Source organism: Phyllostomus hastatus, unplaced genomic scaffold (assembly GCF_019186645.2).
Source record: "Phyllostomus hastatus isolate PE091 unplaced genomic scaffold, TTU_PhHast_1.1 phas_contig_29, whole genome shotgun sequence".
NCBI classification, from domain to species: Eukaryota; Metazoa; Chordata; class Mammalia; order Chiroptera; family Phyllostomidae; genus Phyllostomus; species Phyllostomus hastatus.
Genome location: NW_025333835.1, coordinates 28350609 through 28370995, shown reverse-complemented (window position 1 = coordinate 28370995; position 20387 = coordinate 28350609). Strand labels below are relative to the sequence as shown.

Here is a 20387-nt window from a genome sequence, read left to right as displayed (position 1 = left end):
TGTAAGCTACGTGTCCTTCGGTTAGAGAGGGGAGGTAGAAACTGCCTGCTCTCAAGTGTCCTCGATTAGGAAAGATAAGGTCTTGTGACCCACCAGCTGGCTGTAAATTCCTCAAATTGTTTGGCCTTGTTTAATTTTTTGTCTCGGTTTCCCTACTCCACTTGCCCAGAAGTTTTCCCAGCTTCCTACTCTCCTGTCATAGTGTCAGTTCACAAAAGCGACACCGCAAGAGCCGCTGGTTAGCACAGATAGCAAGAGAGGTAGGCGGCAGAGGTCACGTTCGGTGTGGGAACAGTGACTTCACAGTGAACCGAATGTTGATGACCGCCATTTTCCCCAGGGCCTGTGGCTATTTGGCCTTACGTGGACCACCAGCGTGAGAACTAGGCATGAGAGGGACAGGACGGACCAAAAAATGATAATAATAGTAGTAGTAGGGAAAAAGAAAAAGGAAATGGAGTGGAAAAAATGCAAGAGGAAAGAAGAAATAAAATAATTCAGTTAATTCTCCTGGATCAGACAAAAAGTAAATCATGGCTCTTTTGCTTTTGATGGGGCCAGTTCACAATTATCAAGCATAAACCCTTTTTGCTTATGCTAGTACACGATGAATAATTCACTTAACCAGAATTCGTGCTCTCTGGAAGACAGCGTGGTTAAGTGAAGCCTAAAATATTCCTAGAGCAGATGCTGCCCTCCTGTGGACTACAATGGTATTGCTAGTTGTCCTGTGATGATTTTAACTGGGAGAATATGCATTTGTGGACCCATCTGCGCCTATAATTTAGCCTATATTAATTTATTCTGATATAATTACTTGTGCACAAATATATTTGAGTGATGTTTTTCTATAAATAAAAATCTTTTATATTAGTAATTAAAATAAAATTTGTCCCTTAAGACTTTGTTTTTTAAATCATGGATCAAGAAATCCATTTTGTGAAATTTCGTTTTGTAAGTCATGATCAGCTTTCTTTTTAAAAGTCATAAAATACAACAGAAGATAACAGATAGAAAATATTAGAAAGGATTGCACAGATCCTTAGCAAGACCCCTGCACATGAAGAATTGGTCATCGTGAAGTGTAAATGGCATAAGCCCCAGCTGATGGGAGTAATGTGACAAATGCATGTCTTAGCTAGAGAAGATCACTTAACCTTTTTCTCACTAGTATGTCGCCTTATTTCCTGGCCTGTGATAGTTCATTTCACCGTCTACGCAATGGGCCAATGTGGTAGGCATAATTCTAACTTGCACCCCCCAAGACTACTGACTGCCCCCTAGTGTACAGTCTGTGTAATTCCCTCTTGTGGGCATTCTGACCAGCTGTATAAAGTGGAGCATCCACATCACCGACCTGTTGCCTTCTGAGCTAATCGATAGGAAGATTATTCAGGTGAGTCAAATCTAACCAAAGCAGCCCTTAAAGGCATCCTGGCCTCTCCAGAAGGAGATTTGAGGCAAAAAGAGAAAACTGGGTGACAAAGTGGGGTGTTTAGGAACTGAGGTGGACCCCAAACAGACACCCTGAACAGCAGTGGACCCAGTCCTACAACTGTAAGCATGTGAACTCAGCCAACAGCGTGAATGATCGTGGAAGAAGGCCCCACGTTTCAGAAGGGAAGCCTGGCCAGGGGATATCTGGATTTCAGCCTGAGAAACCCTGAGCAGAGAACCTGGACCTCGGTGAGATAATAAACGTGTGTTGTTCCAAGCCCCTGAGTTAATAGCAACTTGTTGTGCAGCAGTTGAAAACTAATACAGTAAATGGTCCCAAGTTTAATTTTATATTTTACAATTAACTGTGAAGCAAAGCGCAACATAACTTTGCCTGCTGGCTGCAAAAACGTCAGGACTTTCTTCCCACTGAGTTTGGGTCACAAACTTTCAGGGCACCTGTCACGACGAGCCCTAAAGTCCTGGCAGTTCTAAACTCTTCGTGATAATTATCCAACTGTGCTTCAAACTGAGAGCTTGTGCTCACAAGGTTTAAAGAACAATGATGAGCAAAATACAGAGATGGTCAGGTCAGGCTTAGCTGCTGGATTTAAAGGTATAAAATTTGCATTATAAGAAGAATGTTAACTGTAATCAGAAAACTTTGATTTCATTTGAGTCTCATGAAAAGGTAAAAAGGGCAGGATTTTGAAGTCCCTCATATTTGTTTTATTAATTATGCAATAAAAATAACCTGGGAGGTATAATCTTTAAAACAGTCTTAAATCTGAAATCTTATACTTCTCAAAATTAACCAGATACCTGGAAACACAAAATGTGAATTTATTACTGAGTCCCTTGTATATTATTTTTTTAAAAAGAATACTAATAAAGTTATTGGAACTATTGTTTGCCATTCTATAGCTATTAATTAGAAAGCCTCAAATTTCTCATATTTACATGTATATCATGCAGTAAAAGGAGGAGGAGCAGTTAGCAAAATAAAGTTCTGATATGTTTTATATGACTTTTCATGCTAAATAAGCTAATATATTGAAAAGCCATATCTCCATATTTTATGGTATTTTACTTATTTATTTTACCTTTTGACCACCTTCACCTGTTTCTCCCTCTTCCCACTCCATGCCTCTGGCGACCACCAGCCAATCTGTTCTCTGTATCTGTATGAGCTTTTCCCCCCTTAGAGCAACTTATAGAGCCGTGGGCGCAGTCGGGAAGAGTACAGAAGTACATAAAGAAAACTGTTCTAAGGTGTTAGTAAGGGTGGAACTTGCTGGTGCAATGGGGAAGCACTGCTAGCCACCACGCTGCACTTTACATCCCCATGACTTATGTAAACTGAAAGTTTGTACCTTTGACCCCTTTGCTCATTTCACCCACATCGCAACTCCTAACCCCACCTCTGGCAGCCGCCAGTCTGTGCTCTGCGTCTCTGAGCTCAGCTGTCATTAGTGTTGTTGTTGTTTGTTTTTCAGATTCTACATATAAGGAAAATCATATATTTGCCCTTTTCTGACTTATTTCACTTACTGTAATGCCCTCAAGGTACATGTTGTTGCAAACGGCAAGATTTCATTATTTTTTATGGGTGGATAAAATCATATATATATGTATAATTTATTTTCCTTATATAAAAATATTTTCCTTACCCATTCATCTGTTGATGAACGCTTTGATTGTTGCCGTGTCTTGGCTATTGTAAATAGCTATGTAATGAACATAGAGGTGCATATATCTTTTTGAATGGATGTTTTCCTTTTCTTTGGATGAACACACAGACGTGGAATTTCTGGATCATATGATAGTTGTATTTCTAATTTCTTGAAAATCATCTGTGCCGAAGCTTATGGGTTTGATGGATAGTCCCACTTGTTTATTTTTGCTATTACCTATCCCCTTTGCTTTTGGGGTCAAATCCAAAAATCATTGCCAAGACTGATGTCAAGTTCCTACCCACCTAAGTTTTCTTCTAGGAGTTTTTTTATGATTTCAAGTCTTACATTCAAATCTTTAATTCATTTTTGAGTTATTTTTTTTGTATGGTATAAGATAAAGCTCCAGTTTCATTCTTCTGCACGTGACTCTCCAGTTTTCTCCACACGATTAGATGATTTTTCCCCGTTGCACAGAGTGGGGCACAGGTAAGTTTGCGGCTGTGGACACAGAACAGTTCATTCTCATACTATTATTTATGAATTGTTGTATTCTTTTCCACATGGACAATGTAAGCTGACTTTCCTGCACCCTGTGTTCTTGTTGTAAGTTAACCGAGCATGTATATGTGGGTTTACTTCTAGGCCCTCCACTTTGTTTCATTGATCTATGTGCCTGTTTTTATGCTAATACCATGTAATTTGATTACTATAACTTTGTGATAGAGTTTAAATCAGGGAGCATAATGTATCCAGTTTTGTTCTTCTCAAGTTTGCTTTGACTATTTCGGGTCTTCTGTGGTTCTGTACAAATTTTAGTATGGTTTGTTCCATTTCTGAGAAAAATGCCATGAAATTTTGATAGAATTTGCATTGAATCTGTAGATTGCTATGGGTAGTATGGACATTGTAACCATGTAAATTCTTCCAATCCATGAGCCTGGAATATCTTTTCATTTTTTTGTGTTTTCTTCAATTTCTTTCACTAATGTTTTGCCAGTTTAACAGGTATTATTTTGAAGCACTTATAAATGAGATTGTTTCCTTAAATTTTCTTGCTGATAGTTCATTATTAGTATATAAAAATGAAACTGATATTTGTATATTAATTTTTGTATCTTACAAATTTATTGAATTCATTTATTCTAAGTTTTGGAAGGAGTCTATATATAGAGAGATTATTTGCATATATATATATATATATATATATATATATATATATATATATATATATCTGCAAATAGTGACAGTTTTACTTCCCAATTTGAATGCCTTTATTTCTTCCCCCCCTCCCCACTCCCCTAATTACTTTGGTTGACTTCCAATATTGATGTGTTGAATAAAAATGGCAAGAATAGGCATCCAAGTACCATTTCTGATCTTAGAGGAAAGGGTTTGTCTTTACACTACTGAGTATGGTGTTAGCTGTGGTTTATCATATGTGGCCTTTATTATGGTGAAGTATGTTCCCTCTATACCCACTTAGTTAAGAGGGTTTTTTTTTTATCATAAATGGAAGTTGAATTTTGTCAAGTGCTTCTCTATGATCATCCATTAAGATGATCGTAGGATTTTTATCACTTATCTTGCTAATGTGGTATGTCCAATTGACTGATTTGCATTCTTGTAGCCCTGCAGTAAATCACACTTTATTGGCATGTGTTATCCTTTTAATGTATGTCTGAATTTGGTTTGCTAACATTTTGTTAAGAATTTTGGCATATGTTCATCAGGGATATTGACCTATAATTTTCTTCTCTGGAGTCTCCCCCTTTGGTTTTGGTATCGGAAGAATGCTGGCATCGGGACATGTGTTTGGAAGTGTTTCCTCCCCTTCTGTTTCTTGGAAGAAGTTGAGAAGGATTGGTATGAACTCTTCCTTAAATGTTCAGTAGAATCCACCGATGAAGGTGTTCGGTTCCGGACTCTTGTTTGTTGGGAGGTTCTTGATGACTGACTCAGTCTCCTCACCAGAAACTGGTCTGTCCAGATTTTCTATTTCTTCATGTTTCAGTCTCATTAGGTTGTATCGTCCTAGGAATTCATCCATTTCTTCTATTTGCCTAACTTTTTATTGTACAGTTGTTCATAGTCTCTGACGATCCTGTGTTTTTCTGTGGTATCAGTTGAAATGTCTCCTCTTTCATTTTGACTTTGAATTCTTTTCTCCTTCTTGGTGAGTCTTTCTAAAAGTTTGTCATTTTATCTTTTCAAAGAACCAACTCTTATTTCATTGACCTTTTCTGTTGTCTTTTTAGTCTTAATTTCATTTATTTATGCTCTTTGTTTTTTTCTTCTTCTAACTTTGGGTTTTTTTTTCTTCTAACTTTGGGTTTTATCTGTTCTTTTTCTAGTTCCTTGCAGTGTCAAGTTAGGTTTTTTCCTTTTATTGAGACTTTCCTTGTTTCTGATGTGGGTATGTCTTTCTGTGAACTTCCCTTCTAGAACTGCTTTTGCCACATTCTCTAAGTTTCAGTACATTGTATTTCCACGTCATTTGTCTCAAGGTATTTTTTTCTCTTTCAATTTCTTTGATTCATGGGTTGTTTAGTAACATGTTTAATCCCCACATACTTGTGAATTTTCCAGTTTTCTTCATGTAATTGATTTCTAAGTTTTATACAATTGTAGCCAGAAAAGGTGCTTGATATCATTTCAACCTTATATTACTATGATTTATTTTGTGGCCTAACACATGATCTATACTGGAAATTTTTCCATGTGCATTCGAGAAGAATGTGCATTTTATTCATCTGGGATGAAATATTATGCAATAGCTGTTAAATTCATCTGCTCTAATGTGTCATTGAAGGCCAATGTTCCCCTATCGATTCCCTGCCTGGATGATTTATCCATTGAGGAAAGTGGAGTATTAAGGTCCCCCGCTATTGTATTGCTCTCCATTTCTCCCTTTAGGACTGTCAGTGCGTGCTTTATAGTCTATTAGGTGCTTCTGTGGTGGGTGCATAAATATTTATAGATGTCTATCCTCTCGTTGGGTTGACTTCTTTATCATAATGTAATTTCTTATGTCTTTAAAATTTTAAATCTATTTGACATACAACGCTGCATAAATTAAAGGTGTACAGTGTGTGGATTTGATACATTTATGTAGCCTTCTTTGCTGCAAGGTTTACAGATGTGCTCAAGGGACCCTGCGGTGAAAGAGGGCGGTTCGGGGGCATCTGAGGTTTTGACTGGTAAGCACAGCCGTGGGAGCATTGGTTTCGTTCTGAAGGAATCACCGGCAGAGATCCCCTTGTCTGTCTACCACATTCAGTGGTAGGACACATGGGGCCTGTGGCCTGTCCCCTCAGTTGGTGCAGATCTGGAGGGCATGGTGACACAGTCTGGAGGCGGCAGTGTCCTGACCCCTGGGCCCCAGCTGTGGGACAGTGTGTTAGTGAGGTTCAGAGTCCCTGGGGCAGCTTCCCATCCCCCACTTCCTTGTTTCTGGCAACGTTAGCAGGTCTCCTGGTCTGCGGTGGAGTACGAGGAGCTGCTCTCAGAGGCCCATCCGGCCCACCTGTCCTCCCGACAATCTTGTACGCACTAATTCCCTCCACTCACCTCTTTCTCCATCAAAACCATGGCAATCTTGCCTTCAAGTCTTCCCCCAGAGAGATTCAGCTCCCCATTCTCATTTTGCATGGGCTACAAGACCTTTCCAAAATTAGATCCTTCCCATGCCTTCAGCTTACTTTAAGATTTTATTTTTAGAGAGAGAGAGAGGAAGAGAAACATCAATGTGTGGTTGCCTCTGCCATGCCCCCCACTGGGGACCTGGCCCGCAACCCAGGCATGTGCCCTGACTGGGAATCGAACCAGTGACCCTTTGGTTCGCAGGCCGGTGCTCAATCCACTGAGACACACCAGGCAGGACTCCCTTGCACCCTGCAATGCAGGCAGACGAAACAATCCCGAATTCATGAAGCAATTTAACGTCTGTTCTTTGCATATATTATTTATATTTACTGCTCCCTCTGTAAGGAACCCCGCCCCTTGCGCTTCCTTCCATCCTTGACTTTCTTTAACCCATTATCCATATACAGTGTATTTTAAATTCACATTTGTTGAAGTTACTGCTTTGGGGTTAAAAGCCTGAGTTCAGATCCAGGCTTGGGCACTTAATAGCTCTGTGACCTTGGGCATGTTGTTTAACCTCTCTGTACCTGAATTTCCTCATCTTTAAAATGGGGATAATAGAGAAAAAGACAAACAGCATTTCACACTTATGTGTAATATAACAACAAAAACAAGAAAAAAAAAGACTCATAGAGGCAGATGAACAGATCTCTGTTTCTCAGAGAAAGGGGGTGGGGGAGGGAAAGTGGGTAATGGGGGTTAACTGTACAGTGATGTGTGCCAACTACACCTTTGGTGGTGAGTACGATACAGTGTGTACAGACGTGAACTTTAAATGTTGCGTACCTGATTTCCATCTCGCTGGCAATTACTCTTCCCATTTGCTCACTCTGAGGAAACAAGTCATTGTGTTGCAAGTGCCCGAGGAGAGGTCCAGTGGCAAGAAACTGAGGGCAGCTTCTGGCCGATTGCACGCAAGGAAATCCATCCTGCCACCCACCACGTGGGTGAGCTTGGAAACATTCTTCCCCGGGCGAGTCTCTGCAGTCCCCGCCAACACACTGACTGCAGCTTGTGAGAGACTCTGAGCAGGGGACCCAGCTAGGCTGTGGCCAAATTCCAGGCCCATAGATACTGTGAGATTATACCCTTTGAAACCCCTGAATTTTGTGGGGCTGCCAGGCAGCAATAGCTAACCAATCAAACGTAAGCCACACCAGGCTGTTGTGTTAACCCAGCCCCGCCACTCCTTTCCATGTCTGAGAGGCTGCTCAGGATCTCTCCTGTGTGGGTCCCAGTTTGTCACCAGCATGCGGAACTAACATAAGGCAGACAGTGTCCGTGCCCCAGGTCGCAGTCCGGAGCCCTCTTTATCTGCCTAAACTCACCTTGGCGGTCTCAGCCAGAATAAGAGTTCTCCAACCTACTCCACCACAGCCTTGCCCATCCTATGGGAGAAACTCCATCCGTCTAACTGCCAGCCCAAAATGTTTGGAATTTTTGATTTTCGAATCCATAAAGAAGTCCTGATGGCTCTACTTTTAGTCCGTATCCTGAAGCTGACCATGTTTTGCTCTCTCCACGGCTGTCCTTCTATTCCGATTCGTCACCTTTTGCCTAGTTTAATCTACATTTGCCATCTTACCGTCCCTTCTCACCAAGTCCCAGGGTGATACTTTTAAAAATAAGTCAAACAACGAACTCTGCTGTTTAAAACCATGAACAGCTAGCTCCCAGTCCAGAGTAAGACTGGTTCTATTGTGACCCCAATGCCCTGCACAATCTGGCCCCTTTCTTGACCCCATGTCTTCTACGTCCTTGCTCCCTCCGCTCGTAGCCACACCGGTCTCTTTGCTCTTCTTCAGACACACCCAGCATGCTTTGCGCTAAGCCTTTGCATAGGCGGTTCCCTCCTTTCCAGCAGCTGTCGCAAAGGGGGCTCTGCAAGTCACTTGGAGGGCTGGTTTAGTAAGTCTGGGGAGGGCTTGGGAATCTGCACTTCTGTGAAGTTCCCAGGAGACGCGGACGCTGCTGAGGTGGGGACTACTGAGACCGGCTACCCTGGGGCATCCGTGGTCTCCCCATAATGAGTTCTCTGCGGTGCAGCTAGAGAGACTGCTAACCGCCATCCCGGGGGGGCGGGGGGGCGGGGGACGGGACTGTGAAAACACTAACACCATGTGTGTTCCCTAGAACTCCAGGGAAAGGAGGCCGTGCCAGAGCTCCAGGCCTAACTCCCTCTCTCTGGCTCCAAGTCTTTGTTCAAGTGTCAGCTCCCTCATGAGCTCTGCCCGCCGGACCCTGCGTGTCAGCGTGATCTCCCCGCACTCCAGTCTCTCAGCTTTTCCTTAACCTCCCTTCCCCTTTCTGGCATGGCTCTTAGGCCCAGCAGACTGTGGTTTACTGGCTTGTTTATGGTTTAACTGAACAGTTGAACTGTCAAGTCTAAAATGTGGTGATTTGTTTATTCCAAGGACTAAACAGTTTTTGAAATATAAATTAAACATTTGATTGAAAATGAACTGAATCCTTTAATTTCCTCAGCAGAATATAAACTCATTTAAAAAAATGTACTAACCTAACTGCACATGTTCCTAGGAAGAGAGCACAAGAGAGGGAAAAGGAGACCCTTGAGCTCAGGCAAACCTGGATTCGGGAGTCAGCCTCACTGTCCACTGGCTAAACATGCGCACGAGGTGAGTGCCCCATCTCCTGGGCTCAGGCCCTTTAAACTGTGGTAACAGCACATGATTGTCAGAGCTAGATGACTGTGCACAGAGCGCCTAGCACAAGTCCTGTCCCTGAAGAAGTGCATCTTAAACACTGCTTCCTCTGTGACCTCTCTCCTCCTCCCGCTCACATTTCACTTCAAGTACAATGAAAGGTACTTGAAAGCCAGTCTTTTAGATAGAATTCTATATCAAGGCACACTTTTAAAAATACAAGTCTCCACTGACCTTAGGCAGAACTCTTTCCTTAAGCTTAGCATGAAAACCTTTGCATAACCTTTCCGTGACTGTACCTTCAGCTGAAAAGCTTTCCACCAACATCACATACAATGTGGAATAAAGATACTATTCTGCTATTGTACTGACACTGAGGAAGTATTTCAAGTTAAACCCCTACAACATACGGAAATCATCTTCGACGGTGTTCATCCGTAAGGGTTTCAGGGCCACGAGCCACTTGTGAGCTCCAGCAGCCCTTCCAACTGGAACTAAAACTGAACCTCACAAGTATTTTAGAGAAAGAAACAGTCTCTACAAACGTGGATATTCTATCTGCCTGCTTTGGACATAAATGCCCTGGTGAGAATGTAGCAACCACCACCACTTTCACAACTGTAGAGAAACATTTGTTTATGCTGCACATTCGTGCACGACCTGGTATTGCTGAAATAGTCTTTATTTCTGAACATTCCAAAACAGCATGTACACAGTAACAAATATTAGGTCATATACCATAAGAAAAGCATTCATTAGTGCAAATGGGTTTTGTAAAAGGTCTATCAAAAAGATTTATTTGCTTGAAAATGCCTTCATTTCCAGAAGCATTGTTAATTAATAAAACATTACAGTTTCGTCCTCTGTAATAAAGGATTGAAAATTAGCTGTGGTACAGTAGCAAAATTGCAGATATTAAGTGCAATGAGTTTGTGATGCCTTTTGTAAATACGAAACCCATGTATGACAATGAATTTAACAATGAAAAAGACAAGACCACTTAACTCGCTGTCTGGCTGTCTCCTCGCAATGCCTCCGATTACACTGTGCTCGTTCAACATAAAATTATGTCTCTCAAATTGTATGGTGGATTGTTGTTGATATTATCCCTAGAGCTAAAAAAATAGTACCTTACCACAAAAATATTTTTATGGCACAAAATTTAAGTTGTTTCATAGTGGTTCACAGAGGTGTAAAAAGAAATAGGCACAAAAAATAAAATTCCTGTAAACTATAAAAAAGTAAATTTCCAAACATACATTGATAAAACATATTTGTAAATATGCAATGTATTAAAATACAGAACACGTAATGGGAAGATGTTTAGAACACGTAAGTAAAGTGAACAAGTTACTTTAAAAACCTCATATGGCAAAGAAAGCATTACTGATACATCTCGATTCTCTCCAAGAGTGTCCAGGTACGTAGCAGTTCTACAAAAACGTCTAGGTCTAAGGGTCCCCGACTGCAGGCATGGATCCGAGAGCACTGCAGTATCTCCAGCGAATGCTTAAGTGCAATAGTTAGTCTCTGGTGATTGGTCCGTTGAAAAACAATGCAGTAGGTATGTTAAGATGCAAAGGGGAAAGAATATCCCAACATCCACTGTTACCTAGCCAGCTAGGTAATACGTACAACCCTCATTTCCACTTTTCCCCATTCTTCAAGGGCACACAAACTGCATCAGTAGCAACCATCTCTCCAGTTTCCATCCCTCAGAGTGCTGAGTGACGATAGAGGCTTTGGAGGCTGGAGGAAACTGTAAGGGTAGGAAAGGAGGAAAGAGGCCGTTAATCGCCCTGTGAGTCCCATCACTCACTTCCCTCCGTCTCTCGGCAGCGGCAGCCTGTGGGCACGCCCCCCAGCGCACCTCGTGCTCCACACTCCGGAGCGCTGCAGCACGCCCCCTGCTGGAAACCAGCTCTCAGCACAGTGCCAGGCACACTGTATGGGCATTAAGTGAAAAATGATTAACACCCTTACTGTATTGTATAGAAAAACTCAACAAAAATTGGTCCCAAAGAAATGGTCACTTCATTGAATACAAACAGCAAATTAACATGAAAAAAATTTAAAAGAATAATTCCCAGTGTTTGCTTACTTTTGAGAAAATATCTTCCCATAGAGTTTGGCAGTGACAACCTTCCCAGGTGTTGGGGACATGTAGCCAAGGACGAATAGATGGTCCTATTTACCTCTGTGTCACATAACTGTCCGGCCACACACAAAACACAGCTCTGCGTGTACCGGAGGAGGGTAACCCAGAACTGACGAGACCGACTGTTGGGAACGGCCCTGCCTGGTATCAGAAGCTGTAACTCCCGCCTAGGCTAAGGGAACGCCCTTGGAACCATAAGCCAGCAAGGAGACAATAGCTTATCTCCCTGGCAGGAGCGCTGCTTCTGCTGCTTCATTCATAACTGAACCCCAAAGCTTGGTCGGTTAGCCAAAGACAGTAAGATTCCCCAAGGGGGGAACCACCTAAGACAGGCACGATCACGTGGGAGGCCCCCCAAAGAAGGATTTTGGGGGCTACAGCAAAAGGGGGTGATGGATCCTCGCTCCTCGGCTTTGACATAGCCTGAGTTCTCATGTCTGGGAGAAAATCTCCTTATCTCTTGGTTGCCTTAGTTCCCTTGCTCCACCTAAGCCTGAAACAATGACAGAGTGGTGCAGCTCTATGCTGAAAAGGGCCGATTCCCTGGGTGATCAGGCCTAAGAAAGAACATGTAAATTACTGTGAAACCTTCTTTGTTTAGAATGCTCTCAGTTGAATGAGAAAGGTCCAAGGAGGAAGTTAGTTTGTTCCTCAAAGTCTTAAAGCTCTTTGACCCTGACTCAAAATAGACCTGCAGAGTTCCTTGTTATCTATTGTTCCTTACTTCCTCGTAATGAGTAAGTAAGTACTTTACCTGAATTATTATGCAAAACGAGCCCTATAAAAGCTGGTTTGGACGGTAAATCGGCTTGCTCCCCACTAGAGGGGGTGGCCATTCCGTCCCTACTTCTCCACAGAAACTAGTCTGTCTCTGTGCATGTTTTTTCTCTCATTTCGTTGAGCCATCCGCAGCGTTCCATGATCACTGCTGGCCAGTGACCCACGCATCAACAGACACGCACCGAAGTTGTCTCTATCTGGGGAGTAGGGGTACAAGCCAGCCTTTATCTTCTTTGTTTTTCAATAGTTTCTGGATTTGTTTTTGAGCACCTATTACTTCTACTAAGAAAATAAAACTATTTATACATACCAATGCATGGAAAAAAATTACTTGCTCCCAAACCCCTTTCAAATGTTTCCTACGGTTCCCACCCTCTCCTCCTTGATGCCTTCACTTCCTGTAACAGCTGTCTGTGCTACTGCCTCCACTGTCGCACCTTCTGTGTTCCCCTCAGCCCACACTCACAGAGCATCTCTTTGACCATAAACATTCCAGGATACCTAGGTTCAAGAAGGGTATCTCAGGACCACGATCTTATCTAAAATGTGCCTACAAGTACTCTAGAATTTTGAAAAACAAAATGTTACTTGAACCGTAACCCACTCACCTACATAAGCTAACAAAACCCAGCTAAGTATCATAAGATGCTTTTTAAACCATGAATGTGATGGAAATGTGCACGCACACGCACATATGCCTCACACAGTTTTGCTCATTTTGATAGGAAAATTACTGATTCAAACACCATCTGCAATCCTACCCTGTGCGGGACATACAGCAATGACACAAAGATGAGCCAGCCCCCTTCGGGAACATGCATTCTAGTGAGGAGAATCAGGGCACGTAAAACAGTAAGTAGAATATGGAGCCAACTGATGATGACAATTGCTACAGACAGAACACGGAGAAGGGGAAGGAGGAGGCAAAACTCAGAGGAGCTGCAATTTTGGACAGAAGGAGGGGGTTCTAGCTATGCAAAGGAAAGAAAATGCAAGTGTTCTGGGAGTGGAGCTTCCCTGGTAAAGCAAAGCCAATGCAAACAGGTTATCAGGAGTCAAGTGAGGAGGGAGGGTGGGGATGAGATCAGAGATGGGGGGACCTGACCACACAGGGACACCCGCGCCCCATCACCTTCCACAGGAAGAGGGACACAAGTCAGGCCCTAGAGGGTAGTGTGGCCTGCTGTTAGGGTCCGGCTGGACCGAGGAAAGGACGAAATGGAGCCAGAAGCGATTTCTGATTTCAAACTGCAAGTGAAGCCATCTAGACCAAGGAGCAAAGTTTCTTACCTTCTAACAGGTTGTGCAATTTTGCTTCGAGGCAGGTTACTCCCATTTATTGCCAGGGAAGGTCTTGGAAGGGCGCTGCGGCCCATCACCCCGGAAGTGGCGGCTTTGTTTGGCGTGGGGATCCCGGTGCTGGAGTACAACTGCAGGCCGTTGGACACAGGCATGCTGCTGCTGCCTTGGACGGTCGGGCTCACATAGGCGGTAGCTTTAAGAGGCTGTCGGACAGACACGGGGAAATGCCCCACGCTGTGGATTCTGTGTTGGAGCTGACCTGGGGACGGGACTGGAAGAGAAAATGAGGAATGACATGCAAGTGAGAGAGAATCCATCGCTGCCCAACTTAGGAAATGCTACGTTCAAAACACCTATACTGTCTGAAAGATGTGTGAATATATAAATGAAATTATTAATATATACTTTATATTACTGTATTTCATTCTACAGTGTTGCCAATTGACAGAATAGAAGACTCTCTTGTTAAGAATTAGAATTTTCTAATACTTCACACATCATTTAGTATTGGAAAATTCTAATTTTTTTCTAAGATTTTATATTTGTTTGTTTATTTTTAGAGAGAGGAGAAGGGATGGGGAGAGACATCAATGTGAAAGAGAAACATTATCAGTTGCCTTTCGTAGGTCCCCTGACCTGGGGGATGAACCCGCAACCCAGGTATGTGCCCTGACTAGGAATTGAACCCGTGACCTTTCACTTTATGGGACAACACCCAACCAACTTAGCCACACCAGGTGTGGCAAAAGTTCTAGTTTTTGACAAGAGAATCTTCTATTCTGTCAATGGGCAACAATTTTGAGTGCCTAACTATAATATAATAATATAATATATTATTATGATATGTTATTATACTATATATTATATATAAGATATATAAGATATAAGATATATAATATATGTAATATATTATAATAATGTATTATAATATATTATAATATATTCTTAGAACCACCTCCTTTCCTTAAACAAATTTAAATTCTCACAGGACAATTTCTTCCCTGCTTGCTTGGAAGACGTTAGGATTTCCTGATGGTTACTTTGGGGTGATTTTACAAAAACGAAACAAGGGACCACTGAGCTGTAATTATACACAGGAAGACAGAGGTGAACCAGTAAGTACAAAGTACAGCTTATCACAGACACGCTTCCTAAGGAGCTTCCCTCGGGCCGTTTACCCACCGCACAGGGTCGGTGGGCAGACTGAGTGAGTTCATCCACGTGCAGCCTTACGAGAGCACACGGCACGCAGTGACCACTCGGCTGGGCTAGCCTGTCATTACCGTGATCACGAGAGCAAAAACAAAGGGAGCTCTGGGTGAGACACACACTTCACCCAGGCACGGGCCCAACATTATGTATCGTTTCACATTAAGAAGCACAAACTGAATTCTCTGATGCGTTTCTCCAAGAGATAACTGAAGCCCTATTTAACGGGGCCTCTCGCATGCAGCCCCGCGCGGTGTTTTTGTGCGCTATTCCGGGCCTTCACTGCCTGGCACCCACCGCTCAGTTGACCGGGACGTACCCTGCTTTCCAAAAACAGTTTAGCTGATTTTGAACTTAAGTACAGAACATGCAATATCTTTTTGAAATAAAAATAGGGGAGAAAAATGTCTACAGTTTAATATATCTCTTGAAAATATTTTCTTAAATTATATAGTAAGTGAAATCTATACGTAGGAATGCTGATGTACATGGACAGTAGTCAAAGTCAATAAAAAATAAGGTCTAGAAGAAGGCAAAAATAAGGATTTTGCTATAGTTCTGTTGCAATCAAGTTTGGGGGCACAATAATCTGTTTCTGGCTGGCAAGTCATCTCTAAGATCCTTTGCAACCAACTCTACAACTCAATTCAGTAGCTTCTAACCGTGAATAGGTCAATACACTGGCTTATCCATTGTTACCACTATACCACACGAATGCAATATATTATTAATAGGGGAAACTGGCAGGGTGGGTAAGGGGGGTCATGGGAAGATGTATGGGGACTCTATACCTCTCGTTCAGTTTTTCTGTAAACCTAAAAACTGCTAAAAAAATAATTTAAAAAAAATTAATATATGAATTTGTCCCTATGTCTTATGAAACAAAATACACAAAGTACATACTCGTTAAGTACAAGGAAATCTCAAACTGAACACACTCATGTAACCACTACTCACATCACGGTACCAAACATGACCGGCATCTCAGAAGGCTCTCTCATGTCCCTTCCCCAGTCCACAGCCCCGCAAAGGTAACTACAGGGTCGGCCAAAAGGCTGTTAAGTTTTTTCCATATGATGGCTCTCCTAGTCCTTAGCTGTCTTTACCTTCATTCGAAACAATTTTGTTAGATCGTATTGTGACAGCTTTCATGTCAGCATGCATTAAAAAGCATCAAAATCGGTGAGTTTTTGTGCAGCCATTTTAATATCAAAGATGGAAGAAAAATACACATTTTAGGCATATTATGCTTTATTATTTCAAGAAAGTTAAAAATGCAACTGAAACACGAAAAGTTTGTGTAGTGCATGGAAAAGGTGCTGTGACTGATGGAACATGTCAAAAGTGGTTTGTGAAGATTCTTGGTACTATTGACATTTTGGCCAAATAATTCTGTGCTGTGGGGCTGTCTCATGCCTTGGAAGATGTTTAGCAGCACCCCTGGCCTCTACCCACAAGAAGCCAATAGCCAGAGATAGCTGACATTCTCAAAATATCCAAATTAATCAAGTTTTTGGTGAAAATGAAAAATGAGTCTCTTATTTTACAGAAAAACTAAATGGACTTTTTGGCCAACCCAATATTATTGTCACTTTCATCAGCACAGACTGGACATTCCTACTTCGAACCTCACACAAGTGCAATTACATGGTGTGTTCTCTTGTGTGTCTGGCTGCTTCCACTGACCGTGTTTCTGAGATTCACCTGTATTATATGAATGTTACAACCTATTCTGACGATGATGGAAAGCTGGGTTACTTCTGGTTTGGAGTTTTACAAACATTTGCGAATATGTGTTGCTGTTTACATTCACTCATTCTGTTGGGTATATTCCAAATTTAAACACTATCAGGATACATGAAGTTAGCAAAGTCACCAATACAACATTAAAATACAAAAAGCAACTGCATTTCTAAACACCAGGATACTCATAGAAACTAAAGTTAGAAAAAACATTTAAAAAATCAAATACGTAAGAATAAATTTAAATATAGATTTATGAAACCTCTATACAGAAAGCCACAAAACTTTCCTGAAACATGAAAAGACTGAAATAAATGAAGATATGTTCTATTTTAATGAATTATAAGACTTATTATTGAGATACCAATACTCCTGAAATTTATCTACAGGTTCAGTGAAATCCCAATCAGTACCATTTGAAATATTACAGCAGTTATTTAGGAAATAGTCCTATTAATCCTATTAACTCTCCAATACACAATGGATAACCACCCTAGTTTTTTAAAAAAAGAAGCGGTACTTCTAAAACTGTAAGGCACTGAAGTGAAAAAGATACAGATAAGTGGGAGGCTATCCCGTGTTTATGGATAGGAAGAATTTCCATCATTATAATGCCCATACTATGACCTAAAATAATCTATGGATTCAGTGCAATTCCTATCGAAATACCATCAGCATTTTCCACAGAACTAGAACAAATAAAACTAAAGTTTATTTGGAACCACAAAAGACCTTGAATAGCCACAGAAATCTTGAGAAAGAAGAACAAAGTTGGAGGAATCACACTATCTGATATTAAACTGTACAAGGCCATCATAATGAAAACACCATACACTGGGCATAAAAACGGACACATTGATCAACTGAACAGAAAAGAGAGCCCAGAAATAAGTCCATGCCTATGTGGTCAATTAATTTATTACAAAGAAGGCGAGAATGTATTATACAATGGAATAAAGGCAGTCTCTTCAATCCATGCTGTTGGAAAAAACTGAACACATACATGCACAGGAACAAAACTTACCACTTTCCTACAACATATAACAGAATAAACTCAAAATGGTTAAAGACATAAATGTAAGATCTGAAACTATAAAATGCCTAGAACAAAATACAAGCAATAAACTTTGTGACATCACTCTTAGCAATATTTTTTTGGATGTGTCTCCTCAGGTGAGGAAAACAAAAAAACAATAAACAATTGGGACTATATCAAACTAAAGAGTTTATCAAAGGAAACCATCAACAAAACAAAAAAAAACTATTAAATAGAAGATAATCACCAATGATACATCTGATGAAGGATTAATGTCCAAATTATATAAAGAACTCATATAACTTAACACCAAAAAAAAAAAAAAAAAACCACAACAAACCCAATCTGATTTAAAAAAGTGGACAAAGGACCTGAATAGTCATTTCTCTAAAGAGGACATACAGACGGCCAACAGACACGTGAAAAGATACTCAATATCAATAATTATCAGGGAAAATCAAAACAAGAGACCACCTCACACCTATCAGAAAGACTATCACAAAAAAAAATCAACACATGGAGATTTTCCATGAGAAAAGCAAGGTATAGAGAAGAAAAGCAAGGATAAAAAATCATTAATATAACCAAAGACACTGAAATAGAGGACAGGCTGACAGTGTCCACAGGAGAGAGAAGAGGGAATTTCAAGGGACATTGGGAAGGGTTCACGGGAACAAACTTAAAGGACACATGGTCAAAAACTAGGGGGAGGGTGGTAATGGGAGGGAAGTGGGGAGGGTTGGGGGGGGCTGGATTGCGGGTAAAAGGGAGAAAACTGTATTTGAACAATGATTAAAATTTAAAAAAAGGATAAAAAATCAGCAAACACGTGTTGGAGAGGACAAGGAGACAAGGGGACCCTCAGACACGTGATGGGAGTGTGGACTGGTGCAGTCACCAGGGAAAAGAGTATGGAGTTGCCTCAAAAAATTAAAAATAGAACTACCTTATGACCCAGCAATTACACTTCCGGGTATTTATCCAAAAAAAAAAAAATCCAAAACACTAATTCGAGAAGATGTGTACACTCTTATGTTCTCTGAAGCATTATTCACAAAAGCAAAGACATGGAAGCAACCTGAGTGTCTGTCAGCAGACAAACGGATAAATAAGAGATGGTGCATGTATGCAATGGAATATCACTCAGCCACAAAAAGAATGAAATCTTGCCATTTGCAACCACAGGGATGGACCTAAAAGATATTATGCTAAGAGAAATAAGTCAGACAGACAAAGACAAATAGTATATATGATTTCACTTCTTTTTGGAATCTAAAAAACAAAACAGATGAACAATCAAAACAAAAACGAACTCATAGACATAAAGCCTCCTGACACCTGCCTGATGGGAGGGGAATTGGAGGACTGCACGAAAGGGTGAAGGGATTAGAAGTACAGTTACCGATTATAAAAATAGTCGTGGGGATGTAAAGACCAGCATAGGGAGTGTAGTTAATAATATTGTAGTGTCGACATGTAGTGTCAGATGGGAACCAGACCTATCCAGGGAATCAGTAAGTTATATAAATGTCTGATCACTATGCTATGTACCTGAAACTATTGTATGTCAACCATAATAAAAAATAATTAACATATAGAGAAACTAGTTAAATTATTAGACATAATCCTAATTTTACAAGTGAGAAAGAAAGAATCAAAAAGAACACGTAACTTGTGATTAAGATCCAAACTCAAACGCTGCACACTAGTAATCCAGCGTGACTCCTTCTGCATCACGCGGCCTTTCCAGCTTCTCTCTGTTCCACCGTGCTCCTTCCGGAAAGTAAAATGGTCCAGAACTAGGGATCTTCATTAGGTAAACGTGGGACTCAGAGAGAATTCTGCTCTGAATGCTTAGAAATAAAAGTAACTGAGGGCAGAATCCTCGGATCTGAGTCAAGTGTATGACTGACCTTCTTCTACACGTCAACTCTCTTCTCGGGTTTTCTTTCCTCTCGTTATGACGCTTGGCTAACAATGATTTTCCTACTTTCTCTCATTTACCGTTGTCAATTGGAATTCTAATGTAAAGAATAGTTTTCCCTATTCTCCATTGACTTACTCAATTAAATATAAACCCATGGTTATTTATTTTAATCTATGGGTTATAATCCTTTAATGTAATTATTTATTCTGTGGCTCAAACTGCTCCAGGTTTCGTCCCCGGGGGCTCGTGCGAGTTGCTCCCTGTGCCCCCCTGCCACGCCCCCACCGTTTCTGAGCACCGCAACCCCGGCCGCTCTTTGCAGAGGGTGCTCTGCTGTATTTCAGGTTACACCCATGTTCCGGCACTCAAATCCTGTTACCGGCCCCCACTGACTGAGAGTTGGCAGAAACTCCTAATCATCCCCATACTTGCTACTGTCAAACCCTATTTTCCCATCCTACATTTACACACTTTACTTTTGTAAACTGTCAACATGAAGCATAAAACTGCGTGTTTATCTCGGACACCATCATGGTCTACTTGGCCCCTTGCCCTAACCTCCCGACATAAAATCAGTCAGTAGTCCTTTCTGTGTCCCACATTAGCAAAGTGCACAGATTGTCTTCAGTGTCCTCATGCAAGGCATTAATTCAAATACTAACAAATCAAGCCTGGCGATAAACCCTATAGCATTCTTGTCTTCATTCATTCAAACACTTACTAAGAACTCATTATGTACCAGGCACTGGGGTCAGAAAATCAGATAAACTATGGCCCAAGCCCAGGGGGAGGTGACAGTCAGTACACAAGATGA

The 20387-nt window shown here is 41.2% G+C and overlaps 1 protein-coding gene across 2 annotated transcripts in view; it reads right to left on the bottom strand.

Moving 5' to 3' along the window:
- Window positions 1–10092: 10092 nt before the first annotated feature.
- SLAIN1 (SLAIN motif family member 1) overlaps window positions 10093–20387 on the bottom strand; it is a 59183-nt gene continuing 48888 nt past the window's right edge. For both annotated transcript variants that reach the window (XM_045839108.1, XM_045839109.1), the window contains 2 exons: window positions 13647–13929; window positions 10093–11177 (listed from right to left, as the gene is read on the bottom strand). In XM_045839108.1, the coding sequence (XP_045695064.1) occupies window positions 11102–11177; window positions 13647–13929 (359 nt within the window). In that variant the 3' untranslated portion in view covers window positions 10093–11101. The remainder of the gene's footprint in view (window positions 11178–13646; window positions 13930–20387) is intronic.